Genomic DNA, 20,987 nt, shown 5'->3' on the forward strand with positions numbered 1-20,987 from the left:
GACACAGATGGACGACGAGGATGCGAAGACGTCCGCTTTCTGTCCGCTTTGGCCCCAAACCGAGAGCAACTTTGGTCTGGAAATGAGGCAAAAGCGGACACGGACCGGACGAAACGTCCATATGCTCCCATGCGGTGGGTCGTTCGGTTTGTCCGTTTTACCCCAAACGGACACAAACGGACGATTTGAGGTAAAAATGGGTCACGCGGTGGAGTTGGCCTTAGCCGCAATTATATCTGGCCATGGGTCGGGCCGGGCCAGGCTTGGGCCGGGCCTGAAAAAGCCCACGGCAGAAAACTGAGGCACAGGCCCTCCCAGGCCTATCACTGGGCCTAATTTTCAAGCCCAAGCCCGGCCCATCTGGTAAAAAGCCCTAAAAAGCCCTTAGGGCTTAGGGCCGTGGGCCGGGCCTCTTCCTTAAAATGCCAATATGCCAAGCCCAAGCCCGTCCAGGCCCTACTGGTGGGCTCAAAAGTCAGGCCCAAGCCCGGCCCATGGGCAAGCCCATCGGGCCTAGGCCCTGGATTTTAGGGCCGGGCCTGGGTGGGCCGACAGGGCCGGGCCTGAGATGGCCAGGACTAGCCGCAATAGAGCATGGATAGAAGAAGAATCGTACTTTTATTTCGTACAACACGGCCTCCACCATTGAGGCGTCATGGCGTACGACACGCAAACATAGCATAAGAATGGCGTAAGCCGCACTCCAGACATTGACATGCTGTTCTCTATCCTGCAGCCGTCGGAGACGAGTGGGACTAGTCCTGGCCATCTCAGGCCCGGCCCTGTCGGCCCACCCAGGCCCGACCCTAAAATCCAGGGCCTAGGCCCGATGGGCTTGCCCATGGGCCGGGCTTGGGCCTGACTTTTGAGCCCACCAGTAGGGCCTGGACGGGATTGGCTTGGCATATTGGCATTTTAAGGAAGAGGCCCGGCCCACGGCCCTAAGCCTTAAGGGCTTTTTAGGGCTTTTTACCAGATGGGCCGGGCTTGGGCTTGAAAATTAGGCCCAGTGATAGGCCTGGGAGGGCCTGGGCCTCAGTTTTCTGCCGTGGGCTTTTTCAGGCCCGGCCCAAGCCCTGCCCGGCCCGGCCCATGGCCAGATATAAGTGGGACCACCGGAAACAGCTCCCAGATGTCGTCGGGCTGCTAGTTTTTGTTCTCGTGGGCCAGTTCCATCCGTTAGCCCACGGGCCGTGTCTTGGGCCCGCTTCTCGCTCCCTCTCAGAGTCCTCGTCTCCCGCGGTTCGGGGAGGAAGAGAGAGACCCGATCGAGTCGATCGATCTCTTCCGTGGCATCTCCGCCCTCTCCCTCCATCACCTCGCCCACGCGTTCATTCCTTTACCACGCCATGACGCGCGCCGCTTCCTTCTCCCATCGCTCTCGGCAGCAACAGCAGCATCTAGGCAAGCGCAGCGTCCACGGCTCGGGAGAGCACGATGCGCAGGTAAGCCCGCCGCGCACACGCACGCTGTTTCATGCCGCCGCGCGTCGTCTCTTTGGTTTCCTGACCGACTATGTTTTGATCCGTGCGTGCACGTGTTTAGCTCCGAGGAGGTGGCAGCGGCGGAGGGTTCAGGCGCGCCGGGCTCTTCCCCGGAGCCCCCCGGCGGGGCAGGATCGGGGGGATGCGAGGTAGGCTCGCGGCCGCACGACTCGGAAGGATACGGGCGCACGGCGGTGCAGGTCACGGTCACGCCGATGCCGCCGCCGCCGGCTCCGGATACATCGGCGGCGCCTGAGGCGAGGGCGGAGAATTTGGCGGCACCCACAGCACCGGAGGCGAGAGCAGGGAGTGTGACGGCATCGGCGGCACCTGAGGTGAGAGCGGAGAGTGTGGCGGCATCCGCGGCGTCTGAGGTGAGGGCGGAGAGTGTGACGGCATCGGCGGCGCCTGAGGTGAGAGCGGCGAGTGCGACGCCATCGGCCGCACCTGAGGTGAGAGTGGAGAATTTGCCTGCGACTGCGCCTGCGCACCCGCAACCGGGGCCGAGGCCGAGGCGGCGGTGGTGGTCGGGGATCCCGTGGACGAGGCTGGTGCTCGGAGGCCTGCTAGTGGCGGCGGTCGGCTATGCCTTCTACAAATGGGGGCTCCCCCTCTTATCAGACAAGGTTCTTCGTCCCCCCCATCCCAGCCTTCTACTACTGTACTAGTACTCCTACTATTCTACAGATTTGGTTGTTTTTCTTTAGTAATTTCACTCCTGTTTGACACGTGATTGTGTCTCCTGGGGAACCCATGTGGTTAACTCAATGGAATCTCTAGTTCATTCATCCAAACAATTCCCAGACAGTACATAAGCACATGCCATTTCTGTTTTGTACACTGATGATGCCATCAGGATTCTGGACTCTGCTGAACTGCTCATGCTCTACACTCTAATTTCGCTAATCTTTTTATCTGCATGTTGGAGTCTTTGATCTGCTTTTACGGCATGATGTTGCATTGTAGGTGCTCCTGCCGATCATGCGATGGGAGGCGACATCTTTCGGGCGCCCGGTGCTGGCCCTTGTGCTGGTCATGTCCATGTCCGTCTTCCCTACCGTGTTCCTGCCTTCTTTCCCGTCCATGTGGTTGACAGGGATAATATTCGGCTACGGCCTGGGCCTCTTGATCATCCTGGTTGGCACCGGCATAGGCATGTCCATACCGTACTGGATCGGCTCGCTGTTCCTCCATCACATTCATGTAATATTCATCATATCTCCACTTCATAAAATATGAGTATGATAGTGTGCCCTGAATTCTAGCCTGCATCTGTTTCCGAATGCATTGCAGGGATGGTTAGAGAAGAAATGGCCTCAGCAGATGGCTCTGATCAAACTGGCTGGGAGAGGGGGCTGGTTCCAGCAGTTCCGGGTGGTTGCGCTGTTACGACTCTCGCCGTTCCCTTATGTGATGCTCAACTATGTTGCAACCGTCACCCAGATCAAGTTCACCCCTTACATTTGTGGCTCGGTTGTTGGAATGGTACCTGACGCGTTGGTCAACATCTACAGGTATGATTCAGAGTTCAGATATCCAGCACCATAAATAGGAGATCGGATACTCCCTCCTAACCAAGATAATTTTGAGCAGTGGCCGGCTGATTCTCGCACTGGCGGACCTGAAGTATGACCAGCGTCGGATGACAACAGTGGAGATAGTGTACAACGTCATCTCTGCCATCGTCGCCGTTCTTATCGGGGTCGGGTTTACGGTCTACGCGAGAAGAGCCTTGGATGGCATACAAAGCGCGGAAGGCGCGCAGCAACCTGAACCTGCTGTCGTCCCTGCTGTCCCGGCGCCGGAGCTCAGTGATCGCCATCGAAGTTCCAGCTCTGTGCCAGTTGATGTTGTGTAGTGGCATACTGGCATGCAGTGGATTCTTTAACCGGATGAAGAACTGCAGGTGGTTGAAAGATCCAGCCAGGGTTTTACAGAATGTTCTGCACTCTGCCGCAGCACTTGTGTTGGTTGGGTCGGGTGTGAAAGATCAAGACTTCGTGGGTTCTTTCTTCTAACCTGGAACAATGTGGATTTACCTGAACGGATTTATTCAGTTGGAAAACATACACGAATTGCAGAAGGAAAACACGGTGACGGTTAGGCTCCGCCTGGTGTCGCGGTAGCTTCTCATAAGCATTTGTTTCATTTTGTGAATATATGACAGTTAGAAAGATCTCTTTCTTAGAAATAACAGAGAATTCTTGCTTGGATTGGTGTAGAGATTGTTTGTGACTCTTGCCTTTCTAGTATCCGTCCTCTTACTTTGAATCAGTTCCTTACAGACTCCAGAGTTTGTTCAGGGTTTCAGGCGCGCATTACGCTTCTTCCAAATTTGTGTCCTGCTATCAGGTAACCATGCTGAACTGTTGGAGTGTTGGTGCACGTCTAGTTGTTTCACCAGCCCTTTCCCCCTGGAAGGAGATTGAAACTGAAACTGCATGTTTGCTAGCTGAAAGGCTGAAACTGACAGGCATTGGCTTTGAACATCCACGAGACGTGAGACGTGAGGCTTTCGTGCGTCCCAAATATTCTTAGCATGTGCAGTGGCCGCGCGCACATACGTGGTCGTGCCATTACGTGACGTAATTGTGTCGTGGTGTGCTTGCTCTGTACTTGTGTACATCCTCGGTTTCCTGCTCATGGATCGACGATGTAACCGAACGTCAATGAAACAAGTTAAAGCCAGCAGCACGTACAGCACGGTCTCATGCAAATTTTTTTCTTCCAAAAACGAATCGCAAGTTGCCTCAATTAACGTACGCAAAAGCACTCGGCAGTACAGCTACAGCGAGTCGGCAACATTCTTCTTGCCAAGCCATGTGCACGCATGACTCATCTTCAGGAGCAATCCTTACATGATTACAGCATCGTGAAGATGCTTTGCTATAGCTCGAGCCTTACATGCAGCGCATGATTACAGTATCGGGAAGACGATTTGCTAGCTCGTGCGTGCATGATGAGTTGATGACCATCCGCAGGCTGTCGATGGTGTGGTGTGGTGAGGCGATCAGCAGGGGGAGCCGGCGCCGGAGCCGGCGGAGAGGCTCCTCTCGAGGTAGAAAGCCCGCAGCCTGGCGGTGCGGCTGGCGCCGCCGCTGGCGGAGTGGGACAGCGCCGGGAGCCCCCACTGCGAGGAGAACACGATGGCGGGGCACTCGGCGGCGCACGCGATCCGCCGCACCAGCTCCGCCAGCAGCGCGGCCGCCCGCCGCGCCGGCGCCAGGAGCACCAGCCGCATCAGCAGCCTCACCCCACGCCTGCGCTGCGCCATCCGGAACAGCACCGGCACCGCCTTCTTTCCCGACAGCCTCCTCCGCAGCCGCAGCGGTCGCCTCGCCCTCGTCCACCTGGCGGCCGACGCCGACGCCGCCACCTCCTGGCCGCCGTCGCCGTCGTCGTTGCTGAGCTCGCCGCGGAGCCGCTGGTAGCGGCACATCGGCAGCTGGTCCCTCGCCGTGAGCACCTCGAGACCCATGTGAGGTGAGCTAGCTAAGGTGGCAGCTAAGTTAACCAACCGGCCGGTCGCAGACGAGTGAGAGAGCTGTGAGCTGTAGGAAGCATGGGGAGCAAGCGAGCCTCCGGGCGCTGGTATATATAGGCGCGGACGAAGTTCGATTATTGCGCGTTGGCACATGGGGAGGAACCGTGCCGGGCGATGGAGGGCGCGCCGTGGCATGGCATGCAAGTTGGATCGGAGCAGCATAAGAAAATGGCGCGGCAACGACCGAGCGGCGCCTACGGCCTGATTCCCTTTTGACGCATGCTTTCCGCTAGCTACCAGCATTATACTACGCCACGCATGCCTATAATTTAGCTCTTAGCTCTGCGCTCTCATCTCCATGCGAGCTAAAGCTTCATCATGTTATATTGATCTTCATGCATGCTTGCATCATGTTACGGTCAGGCCTAATTTAAATTTGGCTTGAAATTAATTCGAATCTGGCCCAAAATTTCGAGATTATAAAATTTTAGTCCCACCAAATTACCGAAACATAGGAGATTTCGAACGCTGGATTGGAAGGATAGGAGAAGGGGGAGGGAGTGGAACGAAGAGGGACAAGCCCGCGACATCGAGTCGGAAGATTGAACGAAGAGGGACAAGCCTGCGACATCGAGTCGGAAGGTGGATGGAGTAGTGCATTAACGGTGATTAGGTCACCAACGAAATGCGACGACAACCGGCATCGGATAGTAGTGGTAATAAGCCCATCTGATGAAGGATTTGCTGTGTGTGGTGGTGCCCTAGCTCGACAATGGCGGCGGAAGGAGGATGAGGAGTAGGAATGTGTGTGCAGTGAGAAGAAAATGGGAGGAGGTGGGAAGACAAGGCGGCCGGAGGCAGAGGCGGGACGATCGCAGGCAAAGCCGAGGAGGATGGAGCATGCATGCCTTAATATGAGTTTTAAAACTAAACAATGGACATAAGACACAGTAAGAGGTCTTAGCATGTGTGCAGTTGACCTAAGGATTATGATAACTATATTAACTAGTGGGTGCAAAAGTGTATAGACAGACATTGGTGAAGCCGATGACCCTATTTGTCTTGCAAACATATAATTTTAGATCTCATATTATTGTTTCTATAACATATTGTATTGATGTAACTATGTCAAGCTAATAGAGGTTACCACTCACCATGAAAAAACACATAGTTAGTTATTTTCTCACGAATCATTCAGATTGTGGAAGTCCATAAAATTTAGGAAATCATAATGAACATAGTGAAATCTCTCATGGATGTTTTTGCTGTGAACTTTCTAAAAAATGACTTCTAGTTGAATACATGAAATTTAAAGTCTGTGTTTTCGTACAAGACGTAGCACATATATGGACCACCACAGCTCGTACCGTTTCTGCGAGAGCACAAAAAAGTAACATGGCGTACCGTGAGAGCATATTCTTTGATTTGATCTCTATTATTGTGATGATTGATACGATAATTGCATGACCACTTCACAAGATTGTTTACATGCAATTGGCACATTTTTTCCATTGCCGTAGGGCAAAGAAACCACTTGCTTTTTGCCAAATAACCAGAGCATGGCCTCATCACTGGAGATGCACCCCGGCCTTGATCATACTTTGAAATATTAACAATGCGCGATAAAATTGTTGGAACATCCTCCCTAACCAGTAGGAATGCATCATGCTGGAATCCATTAACGTACTGGATGCATGATAATAAAGATGAATATGCTAGTTAGGTTTTATGGTTTAAGTTGGCATGTGCCATCATTAGCAAGCAAAAGAAAGGTCACTAGGGACCAACAGTAATCATGGTCAATGATTGGCGTTAGGGCGGCTCGAATGATTGATTAGAATGGAATATTGTTAATTACTACTCTTTGACAGCTAGTTATAATTTAAAACTAACATCCCTTCCTATTAGAATATAAGGATACAGTTGCTTTAGAACCTTTGCATAAGTGTAGCGTACCCATAAACTGGACCTTTCACTTGTTCTGACTAAATTAACTAAGCAGGGTAACTCACATATTTTAGTGAACTACTTCCTCCATCCCATGATATGAGATCGTTTTTCAAGCTATCTTATGTTATGGGACGGAGGGAGTGTCATTTAAAATATAGTGTTAAGTACTACTCAACTTTGACCATCGGTATGTCAAAAGTACATTCCAATTGGTCAAAGTGAAAAAACTATTTGTAGATTTACTGATTCATAAAAACTTACAACACTCCTTTGCTACATCTTTTATAATATACAAGCAAACAACAAAACTTGTTGACAGAGACCACCAGTGACCTCACCAAAACCATGAATAGAAGACAACAAGCAGCTCGGCAGAGAATAAGATTTTATTTATAGGTAAGAGGCACTTGCCCGGCTTTGGCAAACAAAAGCCTTATAATTTTACAACAAGTAGTTCGACATGAATAAAATATAGTGTTAAGTACCACTCAACTTTGACAATCGGTATATCAAAAGTACATTGCAATTGGTCAAGTGAAAAACTATTTGTAGATTTACTGATTCATAAAAACTTACAATACTCATTTGCTACATCTTTTATAATATATTTCCTTTGTCTCAAAATATAAAAACGTTTTCAATACTACACTAGTATCAAAAACGTTCTTATATTATGAGACGGAGGGAGTACAAGCAGACAACAAAACTGCCGACAGACCACCAGTGACCTGACCAAAACCATGAATAGAAGACAACGAGCAGCTCGGCAGAGAATAAGATTTTATTTATAGGTAAGAGGCACTTGCCCGTCTTTGGCGAACAAAAGCCTTATGATTTTACAACAAGTAGTTCGACATGAATAAAAGACACACCGATAAGTTTGATACAAACCCTGCAGGATCCTTGGCTTAGGGCATCACCAAGGCGGACCTACAAATCGCACACATCAGTCCGGACCGTATTGTTCGGACCACGGAAGCCATCCAACGTTGACCTGTATCGGTCCGCGGCATGGTTCAGACGTGATTTCTCTCGCAAACCAGAGGAAAAAAATGAGGAAGATTTGCGGGAGTCCGGACCGATCCCACGCCTGCTTCCGATCGTCCTGGCCCACCAAAAAAACCTCCCCCTCTCGCGTGCGCATCCCGCCCGATGCTAATTGCTCGCATTGAAGGCGGCTCAGAGCGGACGTGACCTCTCAGTGCCTCCGCCATTGAAGTGGCTCGCCGGCCGAGGGCACTGCACGCTGCACGTCAGGCTGAACATGCTTCCTTGCCGCATTCATACGCCTCCATTAAACACGCGTGGAAGTCGAGAAACCTACTCCAGCCACACGTCCGTTCATGAACTGACAGACATTAAACGCAACGCTGGTCGAGGTCCTCTCGCACGTCCTCTATTTAAAAGAGGCCAAACGCCGGGCAAGAATCACACCCCTCCGCTGCTCTCGCATCTCCTCCTTCACCACTCTTCTGATGGCTTCCAAAGAGCAGTTCTCCGGCATGCAACCTGGCTAGGTAACCCGCCAAGCCCGCCGGATATGAGCGAGGCAGCTCACTGCTCCACCTCCCGCGCCTGACCCGATGGAGCAAGTTGCCGCCCCAAGTCGCCGCGTGGTTCAGCAACTTGCCGCTTCAGGCCCACTCAATGAGGAGTGGCGACTTGCCCCATGCCGGCACGTCGGGGAGCACGTCAGAATGGGCGTCATCGTTGCTGTCGACGACCGCGCCTCCCGTGTCTGCGACCGTGCCATGCAGGCAGAGACAGAAGACAGGTGCGTGGAGAGCGATGAGTCGGTGGCCGGCGACTCCGCGTCCGCCGCCATCGTCGAGGAGAATTAAAACACGGGAGTCCGCCGCCGCTTGGGTCTCATGAAGGTCACCGCCTAGGTGACGCCGGTGTACACAACCCGTGTCTTGCCCGGTTCTTCTCTTTCAAGGACCTCCGTCAATCCCACATAGGGCTGCAAGAAAAGCTCGAGGCTCGTGAGCTGCTCGAGATCGATCGTATTTTGACTCGACTAGAGATCGACTCGAAAAGAAATGAGTTGAGTATGAACACTATATGTAGCTCGATAGAAAAATGAGTTAATCTTGAGCCAACACTAGCTCGCTCGATTTTAGCTTGATAGCTCGATGTCATATAACAATATCAAATAATCTTGATGTATATTTAAAGAAAATAGGATAATTTATTGCCATATATGTCGTGTATAATTTTTCTCAGTTTTACCTAGTAGGACATGAAGGCCTAATTAAATAGGAGAAATTTAGCCTCAATTTGGTGCATGGTAAGTCATGTGTCAAATATCCTATTATTCTCAGCCAAAGTTTAAGAGTAGACGCACCTTCATTTTTCTTTCTTTCTAGTTCATTGATTCCTATTTATCAAGTGGTAGTCTTTAATTGAGAGAGAATAAGTAAAATTCTATAGTGGTTTTGTATGTTGCGTTGTAGGCCATAATGTTTAAAAAATTGCCTTAGATTAGTCATAAAATCATCTTATAATTTAGCTCGAAACTAGCTCGAGATCGACTCGAGATCGATACAAGCTGAGCACGAGCCACTTTTTATGGCTCGACCTTGAACTTCACTCAGTTTAAGCTCGCTCGAATTTTAGTATAATTTGAGCTGAGCCTAGTCCAGCTCGCTCGAACTCGACTCGTTTGCAGCCCTAATCCCACATGGGCTCCACAGAAGCGGAGGCGCTGCCTTCCCCTCCCGCTGAAGCATCAGCCGGGGGTTCCACCCCGATGAGTGGTAGGGAAGCGAGCCGTCCTGACGCATATACCTCCGGGGTGGTAGGGAAGCGAGCCGTCCTGTCGCATATACCTCCGGGGCTCCCGGCAGTCCGGTGATCGGGCTGCCGGACACGAGGAAGACAAAGGGGTCCGCCGCCGGCGATTTAGATAAGGTATTATTATACCTCCAGAGCCGGACTAGCACCGTTGATGTAAATGTACTGAAATCCGTCATGTTTATACGAAAATCCGGCATTTTTATATGAGATCCGTCATGTTTATTTGAAATCCGGCCGTGTCTGCACGAATTTCATTCGATTGATTTGAGTTGTTGCGAAAATGTATATGGCTACAGTTAAATGACGTCCTCCCGCATCCGTGTCCACAGACTGGTCTTCCTTATCCGTGGACGGATGCGAGTGAATTTTTATGGGTTGCCGTTGAAGATGCCCTTAAGCCGAAAAGATAAACAGAAGGAAGATATGAACATGCACCACTTCTGATGGCTCATTCCGTAGTTCTTTCCTTGCGGGATCATTCCTTAGCTAAATAGACAAGTATGCATCATATAAAAGTGGTCAAAAAGATCTACAAATCTCTTTCTAAGAAACACCATGCTTCCGGCCTCGTCTGAGTTGAATAGGCCTTCCACCGCCAGCTCAAGGACATGTTCTTGTGCATAGCGAGCTCCCCGGCCCAACAAGGTGGCTGTTGAAAAATGGTCAAAAGAGAGGTGGCCGTTGACAACGAGTGGTGTCTACTCTTCTGCTGCATGTACGTGTTCATCGTCTGGGGCGTCAGAGCATCTACAACCGGGCATTACAAACCAGCCAAAAAAAAACCGGGCATTACAAGCAGTCTGGCCAAAAAAAAAACCAATCCACTCGAATGCCTCAACTTGGTCTCAAACGCCCGGGTTGTCCGACAACCCTCATGGCCTCATATTCAGTCCAAATGTAGAACGGATATGGGATGGCTCGAACACGTCCGGGCATGTCCGCCACGTCAGCCCGGTCCACCTATCCCACTCCGTCCCCACAAAACCCCCAATCCAAAACCCCGCTCAGTTCACTCCGATCTCACTCCATCTCTTCTTCTCCCCTACTCCGATTTCTCCCATTTTGATCCACTCCAACGACTCCGGCGACCATGTCGAGCGCTGGCAACCACTCTGACTCTGACCTCGATGTTGATGAGGAGCTGGCCCTTCGCATTGCCCTCGAGAGGTCCAAGGTGGACATGGGGGGCAGTTTCGAATCTACCGCCTCGCCTCTCCCTCACCGGCACAGCGCGAACGCCGGAGCTGGCTCCTCCCGGCTCGCATGCATATACATGTATTTTATTTTATTACCATCATTTGTGTTGAGTTTCATTCATATACATGTATTAACCCACTTCTTTAAATTAGATGTGGGAGATGCGGGATGAACTCCTACCACATGATCGCATACGAGCAATTCAAGAGGAATTGGCGGGATTCTTTCTTGACCACGTCATAAATAAAGACGAAGAATACCATGTGGAAGTTCCAATAGACCTTAGATGTTAGGGTTTGTAAGAGATCTGATATTGTATATATGTAGCTAGTGGCGTGGGATAGATATACGGAAACTTGTTGTTCGACCAATCTCACGGAGAAAGAGAGGTCGATCACTTCTCTCTGTATATGTTCGTGACGATCATGTGTACTTAATGGTTCCTTCATTTGCTTACTAGTTAGCGTGTCGAGTTCTCTCTATACGTATGGTAGCTAGCGTCGACCAAGCACGGAGACAAGAGAGGTCACTTCTCTCTAGCTATCAGCTAGCTAACACAATATATGAAACCCCTAAATAATTAACCCTCCAAAACCCGCTAACCCCCCCTTCAAAGAAAAAAACAAAAACCCCAGCTCCTGAGCTGCTGACGCATGGATGCCATTTGGTCCCGGTTGGTGTTACCAACCAGGACTAAAGGCCCTCCTGCCTGGGCTCGCCGCAGCGGCCACGTGGAGCACCATCTGTCCCGGTTCGTAAGCGAACCGGGACTAGAGGTGTTGGGCTTTAGTCTCGACCCGTTAGTCCTGATTCCAGAACCGGGGCTAATGGGCCTCTGGAACCGGGACAAATGGCCTATTTTCTACTAGTGATAGCAGTCCTCGAATACCGCTGACGCCGCACCCGCTGATTGTCCTCCTTCCTGCATGCTCTCAATCACCTCCATATTATCTGAGTTGATGATTAAAGAAATAAAGAACACGATGAATTTCCTTTTTAATTAAAATTGATGCTTATTTATTAATAACCTTTGGGAATGGCTAGGAGCCAGTCGACTGAAATTTCCTTTAGGACCGTCGATTTTGGTACGATCAATCTCAAGCGTTAGATAAAAAAAGAACGGTTTGGATTACGTCTTATTCCTCCTTCCTAAAAACAGGTCGCTCGTGTTCTTCTTCCTCCGCCGCCCGCTACAGCCCCTGCGGCCGGCGGCGCCCCCGCGACCGCCTCGCTGCATCGTGCTCCCCTGAACCGCCCCCATCGCCGGTCTTGCCATTGCCCCCGGCCATCCCTCTAGCCCCGGGGGATGACCGGTTTTTCTTCGGCGAACTTGCACCACGACGTGTGGCCACCCCCACCACTGCCGTGATGCCTCCCCACCCCTCACCCTAAGATAGATGATGGGGTAGCCTGCCAACGAGCTTCTTCCTCTCCTCCAGCGAGTTTCTTCCTCCTATCCGGCTGTTTCTCCCTTGTAGCGAAATCGACTGACCCAAATCCAAAGTCAGGCGTCTGGCATGTAGGGTTTTTCCAGTTTTGCTAAATCACATCTAGATATGCTCTAAGTATTGCACATCTAAGTCATATGTCATTGATTTTACGCTAAGATTCATACAAGGATTTTATTTTGTCTTTTTTATTTTTCTTTCTAATTTGATTGAATCACTTAGATGTGCAATAACTAGAGATAGACCTTTTTTTGCGGGGGACATGTCGCTATTGTGATAACCTTTTTCAAGTAAGCTCAACTTCTTGAGCGACGACTGTCCGTCCGAAACTAGGAGTCCGTTGTGGATCGGCCAGTGTCTGGCACAACCGTTTCTGTGTGCAGTTTCTTATCATTGCAACCAAGCTACCTTGGCCGGGTGAGCCACCCTGCATGCGTTCGAAAGGCCGAGAATATTTCGGTTACACCGGCGTCACTCTCGCGTGTAGCTCCGAGCAACCACATCCTGTTGCTTGTCGCAGGTTGACACTCCTCACTCACGTACTCGATATAAAAGGGAGCCCAACGGCGCCAAAGCATCTACGTAGCTCGTAAATCTCCTCGTCGAATCAGCCGGCCGGTGGCTCCATGGATTCCGGTGTATCGTCGAATCAGCCGGCCGGCGGCTCCATGGATTCCGGTGCGATAAGCGTCCAAATGCCCGTGACCGGCCAAGAATGCCCGCCTCAGGAAGCGAAGCCAGTCAAGGGCAAGTCGCCGGTGGACAAGACGCTGTCGGGCGCGTCGGACTTGCTGAAGCTGCTCCCGACGGGCACGGTGATGGCGTTCCAGGCGCTGGCGCCGTCCTTCACCAACCACGGCGTCTGCCACACGGCCAACGGGTACCTGGTGCTGGCGCTCATCGGCGCCTGCGCGCTCTCCTGCGTGCTCCTCTCCTTCACGGACAGCCTCGTCGGCAGCGACGGCAAGCTCTACTACGGCATCGCCACGTTCCGGTCCTTCTACCCGTTCAACTTCGCCGGCGCGGCCGCCGAGCGGGACGCCATGTTCAACGACCTGGGCCGGTTCAGGCTCACCGGGCTGGACTTCGTGCACGCCGTCTTCTCCGCGGTCGTGTTCCTGGCCGTGGCATTCTCCGACGCCAGCATACAGAGCTGCCTGTTTCCGGATGCCGGCGCGGACGTGAGGGAGCTGCTGGTGAACCTGCCGCTCGGGGCGGGGTTCCTGTCCAGCGTGGTGTTCATGATCTTCCCCACCACCAGGAAGAGCGTCGGCTACACGGACATGACGCCCCACTCCCATTCGCAGTGAAGTGAAGCATACGTATCTCCATCAGAAACATATGAAAACCACGAATGCAAAGACTCATGCTAGCATCATGAGAGGGTGAAAAGGATAGTACATCTACATGGCAACAAACGCTTGTACGATAGAAACATGTATGAGATGTAAAGGAAAGGAATCAATGAATCATGCCCTTGAACGTCAGTATATGTATGTCAGCATGGCCATTGCCATCCTCATACGTATTGCCATTGTTGCCATGATCAACCGTTGATTTAAGGACTATTGTTGCCCCTTGAACAGCTGTTGATTAGAAAATCTAGTTGGGAATGAAAAATACTTTGCCGCGATACTGAAATTTGCGAGTGCCTATTTGCCAGCTAACGTATTCTTTTTTGGCGTTAGTCAATACCGTTGATCATCATCCAACGGCCACGATCACCTCGCACTTTTCATCTTCAACCTCCCCTTCTTCTCCTCACGGAGCTGCCCACGTACCCCACCCCACCCCAACCCAACCCAACTGCCTGCGTCCACCCCTGTGGCCGGCTAGTGCTGTTGTGCACCGCCCCACCCTCGCCTCAACCTCCCCTGACCATCGTTGCTTGCCGCCACCGCGACAATCGCTCTAAGCCACCCCCCCCCCCCCCCTTTCGACCTGCAACAATTCCGATGACCCTGCACCCGCCAAGTTTCGGACTCGCTCCTGCTAGCTACCGACTCCCGCTCATGCACGGCTCGGCCTCACCGTGGCCGGCACTCGTCCCTAGCGCTCCTCATGCCGTCCATACTCCTTCATCCTCACGTAAAGCGGAAGAAGTGACCGACGCACTTTTTTTCTAGGCACCTGAAGTTTAGCAAACTAGCTGAAATTTACTATTGGAGCAACAAAAATATCATTCAAATTTCCAGCTTCCAAACGTGCTACTAAATTTTGCACCGGATAGAAATAAAGTACAATCGCGAGTAGTGGTCGGAGCATCCCCGGAGAAGCTTCAGTTTTAGCTAAACTTTGAAATGCGATATAAACTTTCAGTTCTTTCAATGCCAAAAAATCATGTCAGATCTATGCCAAGATGGTTGTGTGCATCGCTCATGTAGAGGCAAGGGGTTATCCTCCTTTTTGAAAATAATAATAATTATCTTTATTCCAAAACTAGATACTAGAGCAACACATGATGCTTAGGCCAAGATTTTGTGTAAATGCTGGTATAACATTGGACTCTCCTTATTCAAAAAAGAGGTAATATCACGGGAAGTCATTGAACTTGCACCGCACGTTCAGTTTGGTGCTAGAACTGTGAAAATACGGTTTTCTGGGCACATAACTTAACTCAAGCGTGCAGATACGGTCACACTACGCATATGCGGGCGTATACATGTGTATGGCCCCATTTGTCAGTGACTGATGGCGCTGGGCTTGATGTATTTTTACACAGAACACTCTGAAAATAATTATTTTCGAAACAATCAACCACAGCGACGTATTTTTTTGCACAAAACACCCTCAAATTATTTTTTAAAGAAAAATAGGACCATGATACTGTACATATATGTATTTCGTCTAATATGGATAATCAACATATATGTATTTCATGGGGACTCATGTGGAGCTTAATTGAGTTGCAGGTACTACGGCCCATTTTGCGCGCACTATTTTTTAAAAGATAATTTGTAAGTAATAAAGGTACATTCACATATTTGTGTGTTAAAAAATATTATATATACAAATAATGATTAGTAGATAAAAACATTTAAATATACACTTGCGGCTTATATTTAGTTAATATGGACACTGATAATATTTATTAGATAAACATTTTTTAAAAATTCAAAAGAATACACTTGAGGCTTATATTTAAATTATAAAATATGATGAACACAAATATTTACTAAATATTTATGACTATTCACTTGTGTAAATTTTTTATTCATGACTTATATTCAACAAAGTTATATAACTTACATATTAGCCACGACTGAATATTTGTTTAACAGATTAAATTTTAAATTATTAATATTTTTAATTATACAAACATTGAACTATACAAAATGTGCGTATATATAATTATTGAAATGTTCGTATAATTGAAATAATATTTTTGAAAACCAAATATGCAATACGCACATTTATATGGTACACATGTTTATATATATTTTTAAATACCTCAGATAAAATGGGCCGCAGTCTCCGTAGCCTATTTAAACTTCACATGCATCCTCGTTTAATATATATAAGTTCCTGATCCATTTTAGACATCCAGATCTGACCGGTTGTAGTGTCTAGATTGTATTGATTTAAGCAGTTGGTTGTAGGTTCAAGTCCTAGTAGATTCCTTTTTGGCGTTAATTTTTTGCATTTGTATTCTCGGGTTAAAAAATAGTTGCTCGTCTGTTCGAGTCCTGGCATGCCATTTTTGTTGTTAATGTTCACATATATGTGCAGTATTGTGGTCATGTTTTCTGTAAATAAAAGAAGTTTTAATGTTCGCATATATGTGCAGTATTGTGGTCCTGTTTTCTCTAAATAAGAGAAGTTTCAATGTTCGCATTTATGTGCAGTATTGACTTATTGCGGGCCTGTCTTCTGTAAATAAAAAAAGTTAGGGTGTTTGCTGTAAAAATACATTGCTGTGGTTCACTTCTTCCACAAATAAAAAAAATCAGGGTGTTCTGTGTAAAATACGTCGCGTTCGTCACTGACGAGTGGGGCCATACACATTGATATGTCTGTATACGCATACTGTGACCGTATTTGCACGCTTGAGTGACCACAAAACCATATTTTCGAAGTTTTAGCATCAAACTGAACATGCAACGCAAGTTCTATGACAACCGGTGATATTACCTCTTCGAAAACAAACAACAACAATGAACTCTCCTTGTTGAGGTAATCATAAAAATCGATCACTATGGTTGCATAGATCACAGTGCACGATCTCTCCGAGATTTTTTACATCAAACGGCATTAGAGCCATGGACAATCTTCTTCCACCACGCGTGATCAGCTCCAATATGCCACGACGCGATCTCCTCTTCTCCAAGAACTGATTTTCTCGCGAAATTTAGGTGCATCTACTGCCGCCATTAATGTTGCTGATGACCAGGAAGGGAGCCGGTGCCGGCGGAGAGGCTCCTCTCGAGGTAGAACGCCCGCAGCCTGGCTGTCCGACTGGCCCCGCCGCTGGCGGAGTGGGACAGCGCGGGGAGCCCCCACTGCGAGGAGAACACGACGGCAGAGCACTCCGCCGCGCACGCGATCCGCCGCACCAGCTCCGCCAGCAGGGCCACCGCCCACCGAGCCGGCAGCAGGGCGAGCACCAGCCGCATCAGCCTCACCCTCCTGCCGCCGCCCGGACGCGGCGCCACCTTCTTCCCCGCCCTCCTCCGCAGCCGCAGCGGCCGCCTCGCCCTGGTCCACCTGGTAGCCGAAGCCGCCGCCAGCCTCTCGTCGCCGTCCCCGTCGCCTTGCTCAGCGCGCAGCCTCTGGTACCGCCACCTCGGCAGCACGTCGAGACCCATGTGGTTATGCGGTGTGAGCTAGCTACGGTACGTGGCAGCGAAGCAGGCGACGGCGAGTCAACCGACGACTGAGGCGAGGGAGCGAGCGAGCTCTGAGCTGTAGGAAGCATGGGGAGCAGCCGAGCCTGCGGGCGCACGTATATACTGTATAAGCGTGGATAAAATTCCTTCCATTATTGGGAATACGTTGGCACATGAGGAAGAATCGTGGCGCCATGCAAGTCCGGGTCGGGAAGACGCGGGAGCATAAGAAAATGGCGAGGAAAAGACACCAACGAACGACGGAGCGGCGCCTACGGCCGCCCGATCGGTATTCCTTTTGACACATGCTTTGCGCCACCAGCGCTATACTCCATAGACCATACTAGTACTCTGCATCCTCTCCAGCTCGATCGCCATTTATTTCTGGACGCTGATGCATGCATGCGTACGCGATCTTCGGCCGTTATCACTTTGTCATCGCTAAATAGAGCCAACTCAGCTACCAACTCCAAATCTCCAATGATGAACTGCATTGGGACCAGATCAATGACATCGTTGAATACAAACTAATTAGCGATATAATGCACCGAGTGCGATCTCGCAAGGATTGATATGATTCCAGCCCTGCCCTGTATATATAGTTGTATATATACTCCCGTTTCCGTAAAAGTTGTGGCGCATGCGGCGCCAACGGTATGCAAATACAAAAGCGCGTTCTCTTCTTCTTTTCTACTAAATTCTAATGATGATTGATGCGATCATTGCATGGGCACTTCAAAATTTGGTTGCACATAAATCACTGGACTGATTATTAAGGTGAAAGTGCAGGCCGTTTTATCGTTCAAGTGGGGCATGTGCCGTCATTAGAAAGGTTACTAGGGGCCAGGGACGGATTCAAGGGGGGACGAGGGGGGGGGGTCTCCCCCCCCCTCCCCCTCTGACGATAGCGTTTCCTGTTAATAGCGACTAGATTTTCCTAGATTTTGGCTAAATGCGCGTAGTGTCTGTCTCGTTTCGCCCCCCCTTGGCCCTGTCCCTCTCTCTGTAACGCAACGTGAAGGCCCAGCCCATATACGTCAGACAAAAAAGTAGGCTATTGTAGAAGGGGAAGCCCATTGTAGAAGGCAATGGGGCCAGGTCTGGAACGCACGCACGCATAGGTCAGATCGTGGCTACGTTGGTGGCTGCTACGAGATCGACACCCGATCCTCGGTCGCCCGCCGCCTGCTCTGCTGCTATAGGGGCACCGTCCAGAGCAGTTCATGATCTATCAATATGGAGCTTCCAATCTTAGTCCAGAATTGCTGAAGGGGAAATCCAGACCTTGCACGGCCGATCGGCCGGCCGGCCGCAGAGCCAACATGAGGGGCAACTAGGCATGGAAAAATGGTTAGATTACTCTCTCCTCTTCTCAATTACTTAGCCGATGGCTGATGTTTTGAGATTAGATTAACTTGTGCCTTTAGAAGTAGAACCGAAGTACAAGATTTGATCTGTATAAACTACACAAAAAATTGACCGTGAGACATGGTTTTGCATTGGTTATCCGTTCCTGTAGTTGAATGATTTAGTTACATCCGAATTGCTTTCAGAATTTACTTTAGGAAAACTCATGATTGAAATTGAATTTATTCATAGCTCGTGCCAATTTTCTTTGCTTGATTAGGATGGATATACAGTTCATCAAAATAGGCTATTGTCCCACTAAAAAAACCAAAGTTTTAGGGTTTTGGTTTTATTATTTGTTTTTCCTTTAGTTTTGTGTTTTTCATTTTCTTTATTTGCTGGTATTTTACGATACTGCATATTGTACACGTTATGCATCTATGTAATCATTGAATGTCTCGCACCAGCATTCACACATGCATACACACATTTAGAGATTGTTTTTACATTATAATGAGTTATTAAATCACTAGGTGAAAGAACTGCGGATCAGTTTCAAGTGGATGGATCATAAGTGATCAACACGATAATCCATGACTTGATCACTTAGGATCCATCCACTTGAAACTAATCCGCGGTTCTTTCACCCAATGATATAATAACTCATGATCATCATCTCATCATCATCATCATATTAATATATATATATATATAAACTCTTGCATCATATCATCACCAACAAGCTAATAATCATCATAGTCATTACCACTATTTAATCATCATAGTCATTCTAGCTAGCTAATCACTCATGCTGCTCTCTCTCAGGTAAAATAGCATAGAACATGTGTAGCACTCCTGATTCATCATATTGGAGCATGCAGATGAACCTGTCTCCTAATTGTGGGTTGCGCTTCTGATTGCTGCCCCTAGTAATTCTTTGTGATCCTTCACAATTTCGCTCCAGTCTTTGACTATTAAGACTTGCTCGCTTTTAGAAATTATGAATGCACTCATGTGCAATGTAGATATCTTGGATGTAAGCTAACCATGGACATGCAACCTTTAGCCTCGATCCACTGAGGCACAACTGTCATCGGGAGTCCCTGTTGAAGAACATCGTAGTAACATACTTAGCAATGAAGTTTAGCTTAAAAAATAATGTATGCAAAAGATGCACTGAGCACAAATAGTAAAAATATTACCATCTTTCCTAAATAGATGTGACCGTAGTTCAGTACGAACACTATTGGCCGCACGTTTTGAGTACTAAGATTTTCAAGTTTAGGAAAATAATTTGTCTTGACAGTATGAAGATCCTCAAGCCATGAAACATAATGACTTATCTCCTCGCAGTTTAGTTCAGCCCTGGGATAGTAGTAGGTCCTGTCTACCAAGCGCTGGACATGTTTGCTTGAATGGAAGTAAGCTGTCAATAGAAATTAGTTGTTAACTATTTTTAAATAAACAATATCGAAAACATAAATATGGTTGAGAAACTCACAGAATGGTAGAACTGGAGGCGTCTGCACATCGGCCCAGATGTCGATATTATCTTCAATATCATCTTTCAGACGAATATCAAATGTGATAAGCATATCAGGCTCAAATGCATAAGCCTTGCATAATGCTCTCCATTGTTTGCATTCAAAATGGTATAGGTATCTGAATTGTATAATTTTGCGGCAAAATTATAACCATGCTCTGTCCTTAAATTAACTCTTTTTACCTCCATAGTTTTCATAGTACTGAAACCAACCTTATCCAAGACATACATTTTGCATGGCAAGGGATACGCTAGTAGAATAGTAAAAAATTAAAATTATAAATTGAAGCAAAAGAAGCAGAAGTCATGCTTAATTACGAAAAAATACTTGTCATTGTGACTTACTGTATCCACTTCGAAGGTGTCATCCAGCTTGATGCTGAAGCGCCTACCACCAACTAGGTGAGGCATATCACACATGCCGCGCTCGTCTTTGTAGTATTCACACATACCGAATTCCTTTTCGTCATTAGACATTTCCTATATTCATAGTTGAAACATTACTTAAAAATCTTATAATCTGAACATTTCATTTGGTTAAGAAGCATAACTAAATACCCTAATTCAACTAATTTAACTAAGCACTTACTAAAAATAAACTAGTTCTATTAAATTACTTACTAAAAATAAACTAGTTCTATAGTAAAATTTTAATTTTATCATCAAATCTCATATACCTAAATTTTCTTACTAAAAATAAACTAGTTCTATTAATTCAACTAGTTCAACTAAGCACTTACTATAAATAAAAATAATTTATTTTCTTACTAATTCAACTAAGCACTTACTAATTCAAGTAAGAACTTATTAATTTTCTTACTAATTCAACCAAGCACTTACTAATTCAAATCTCATATAGAATTCAACTAGTTATGATATATTATTAACATTTGATGTCAAAGAACATAT

General features: G+C 48.1%; 2 protein-coding genes across 2 annotated transcripts; both read left to right on the forward strand.

Moving 5' to 3' along the window:
* Window positions 1–1,249: 1,249 nt before the first annotated feature.
* Window positions 1,250–3,775, forward strand: LOC123040926 (uncharacterized). Its single transcript, XM_044463643.1, has 5 exons — window positions 1,250–1,445; window positions 1,546–2,110; window positions 2,451–2,687; window positions 2,778–2,998; window positions 3,078–3,775. Exons 1-5 carry the CDS (start codon window positions 1,438–1,440, stop codon window positions 3,340–3,342), a joined length of 1,296 nt encoding a protein of 431 aa, XP_044319578.1. The 5' UTR covers window positions 1,250–1,437; the 3' UTR covers window positions 3,343–3,775.
* A 9,171-nt stretch (window positions 3,776–12,946) lies between these two features.
* Window positions 12,947–13,849, forward strand: LOC123040927 (protein DMP2). The gene is made up of 2 exons (XM_044463644.1): window positions 12,947–13,680; window positions 13,712–13,849. The coding sequence occupies exon 1, from the start codon at window positions 12,989–12,991 to the stop codon at window positions 13,670–13,672; it is 684 nt and encodes a 227-aa protein (XP_044319579.1). The 5' UTR covers window positions 12,947–12,988; the 3' UTR covers window positions 13,673–13,680; window positions 13,712–13,849.
* The last annotated feature ends 7,138 nt before the right edge of the window (window positions 13,850–20,987 follow it).

Source organism: Triticum aestivum, chromosome 2B (assembly GCF_018294505.1).
Source record: "Triticum aestivum cultivar Chinese Spring chromosome 2B, IWGSC CS RefSeq v2.1, whole genome shotgun sequence".
NCBI classification, from domain to species: Eukaryota; Viridiplantae; Streptophyta; class Magnoliopsida; order Poales; family Poaceae; genus Triticum; species Triticum aestivum.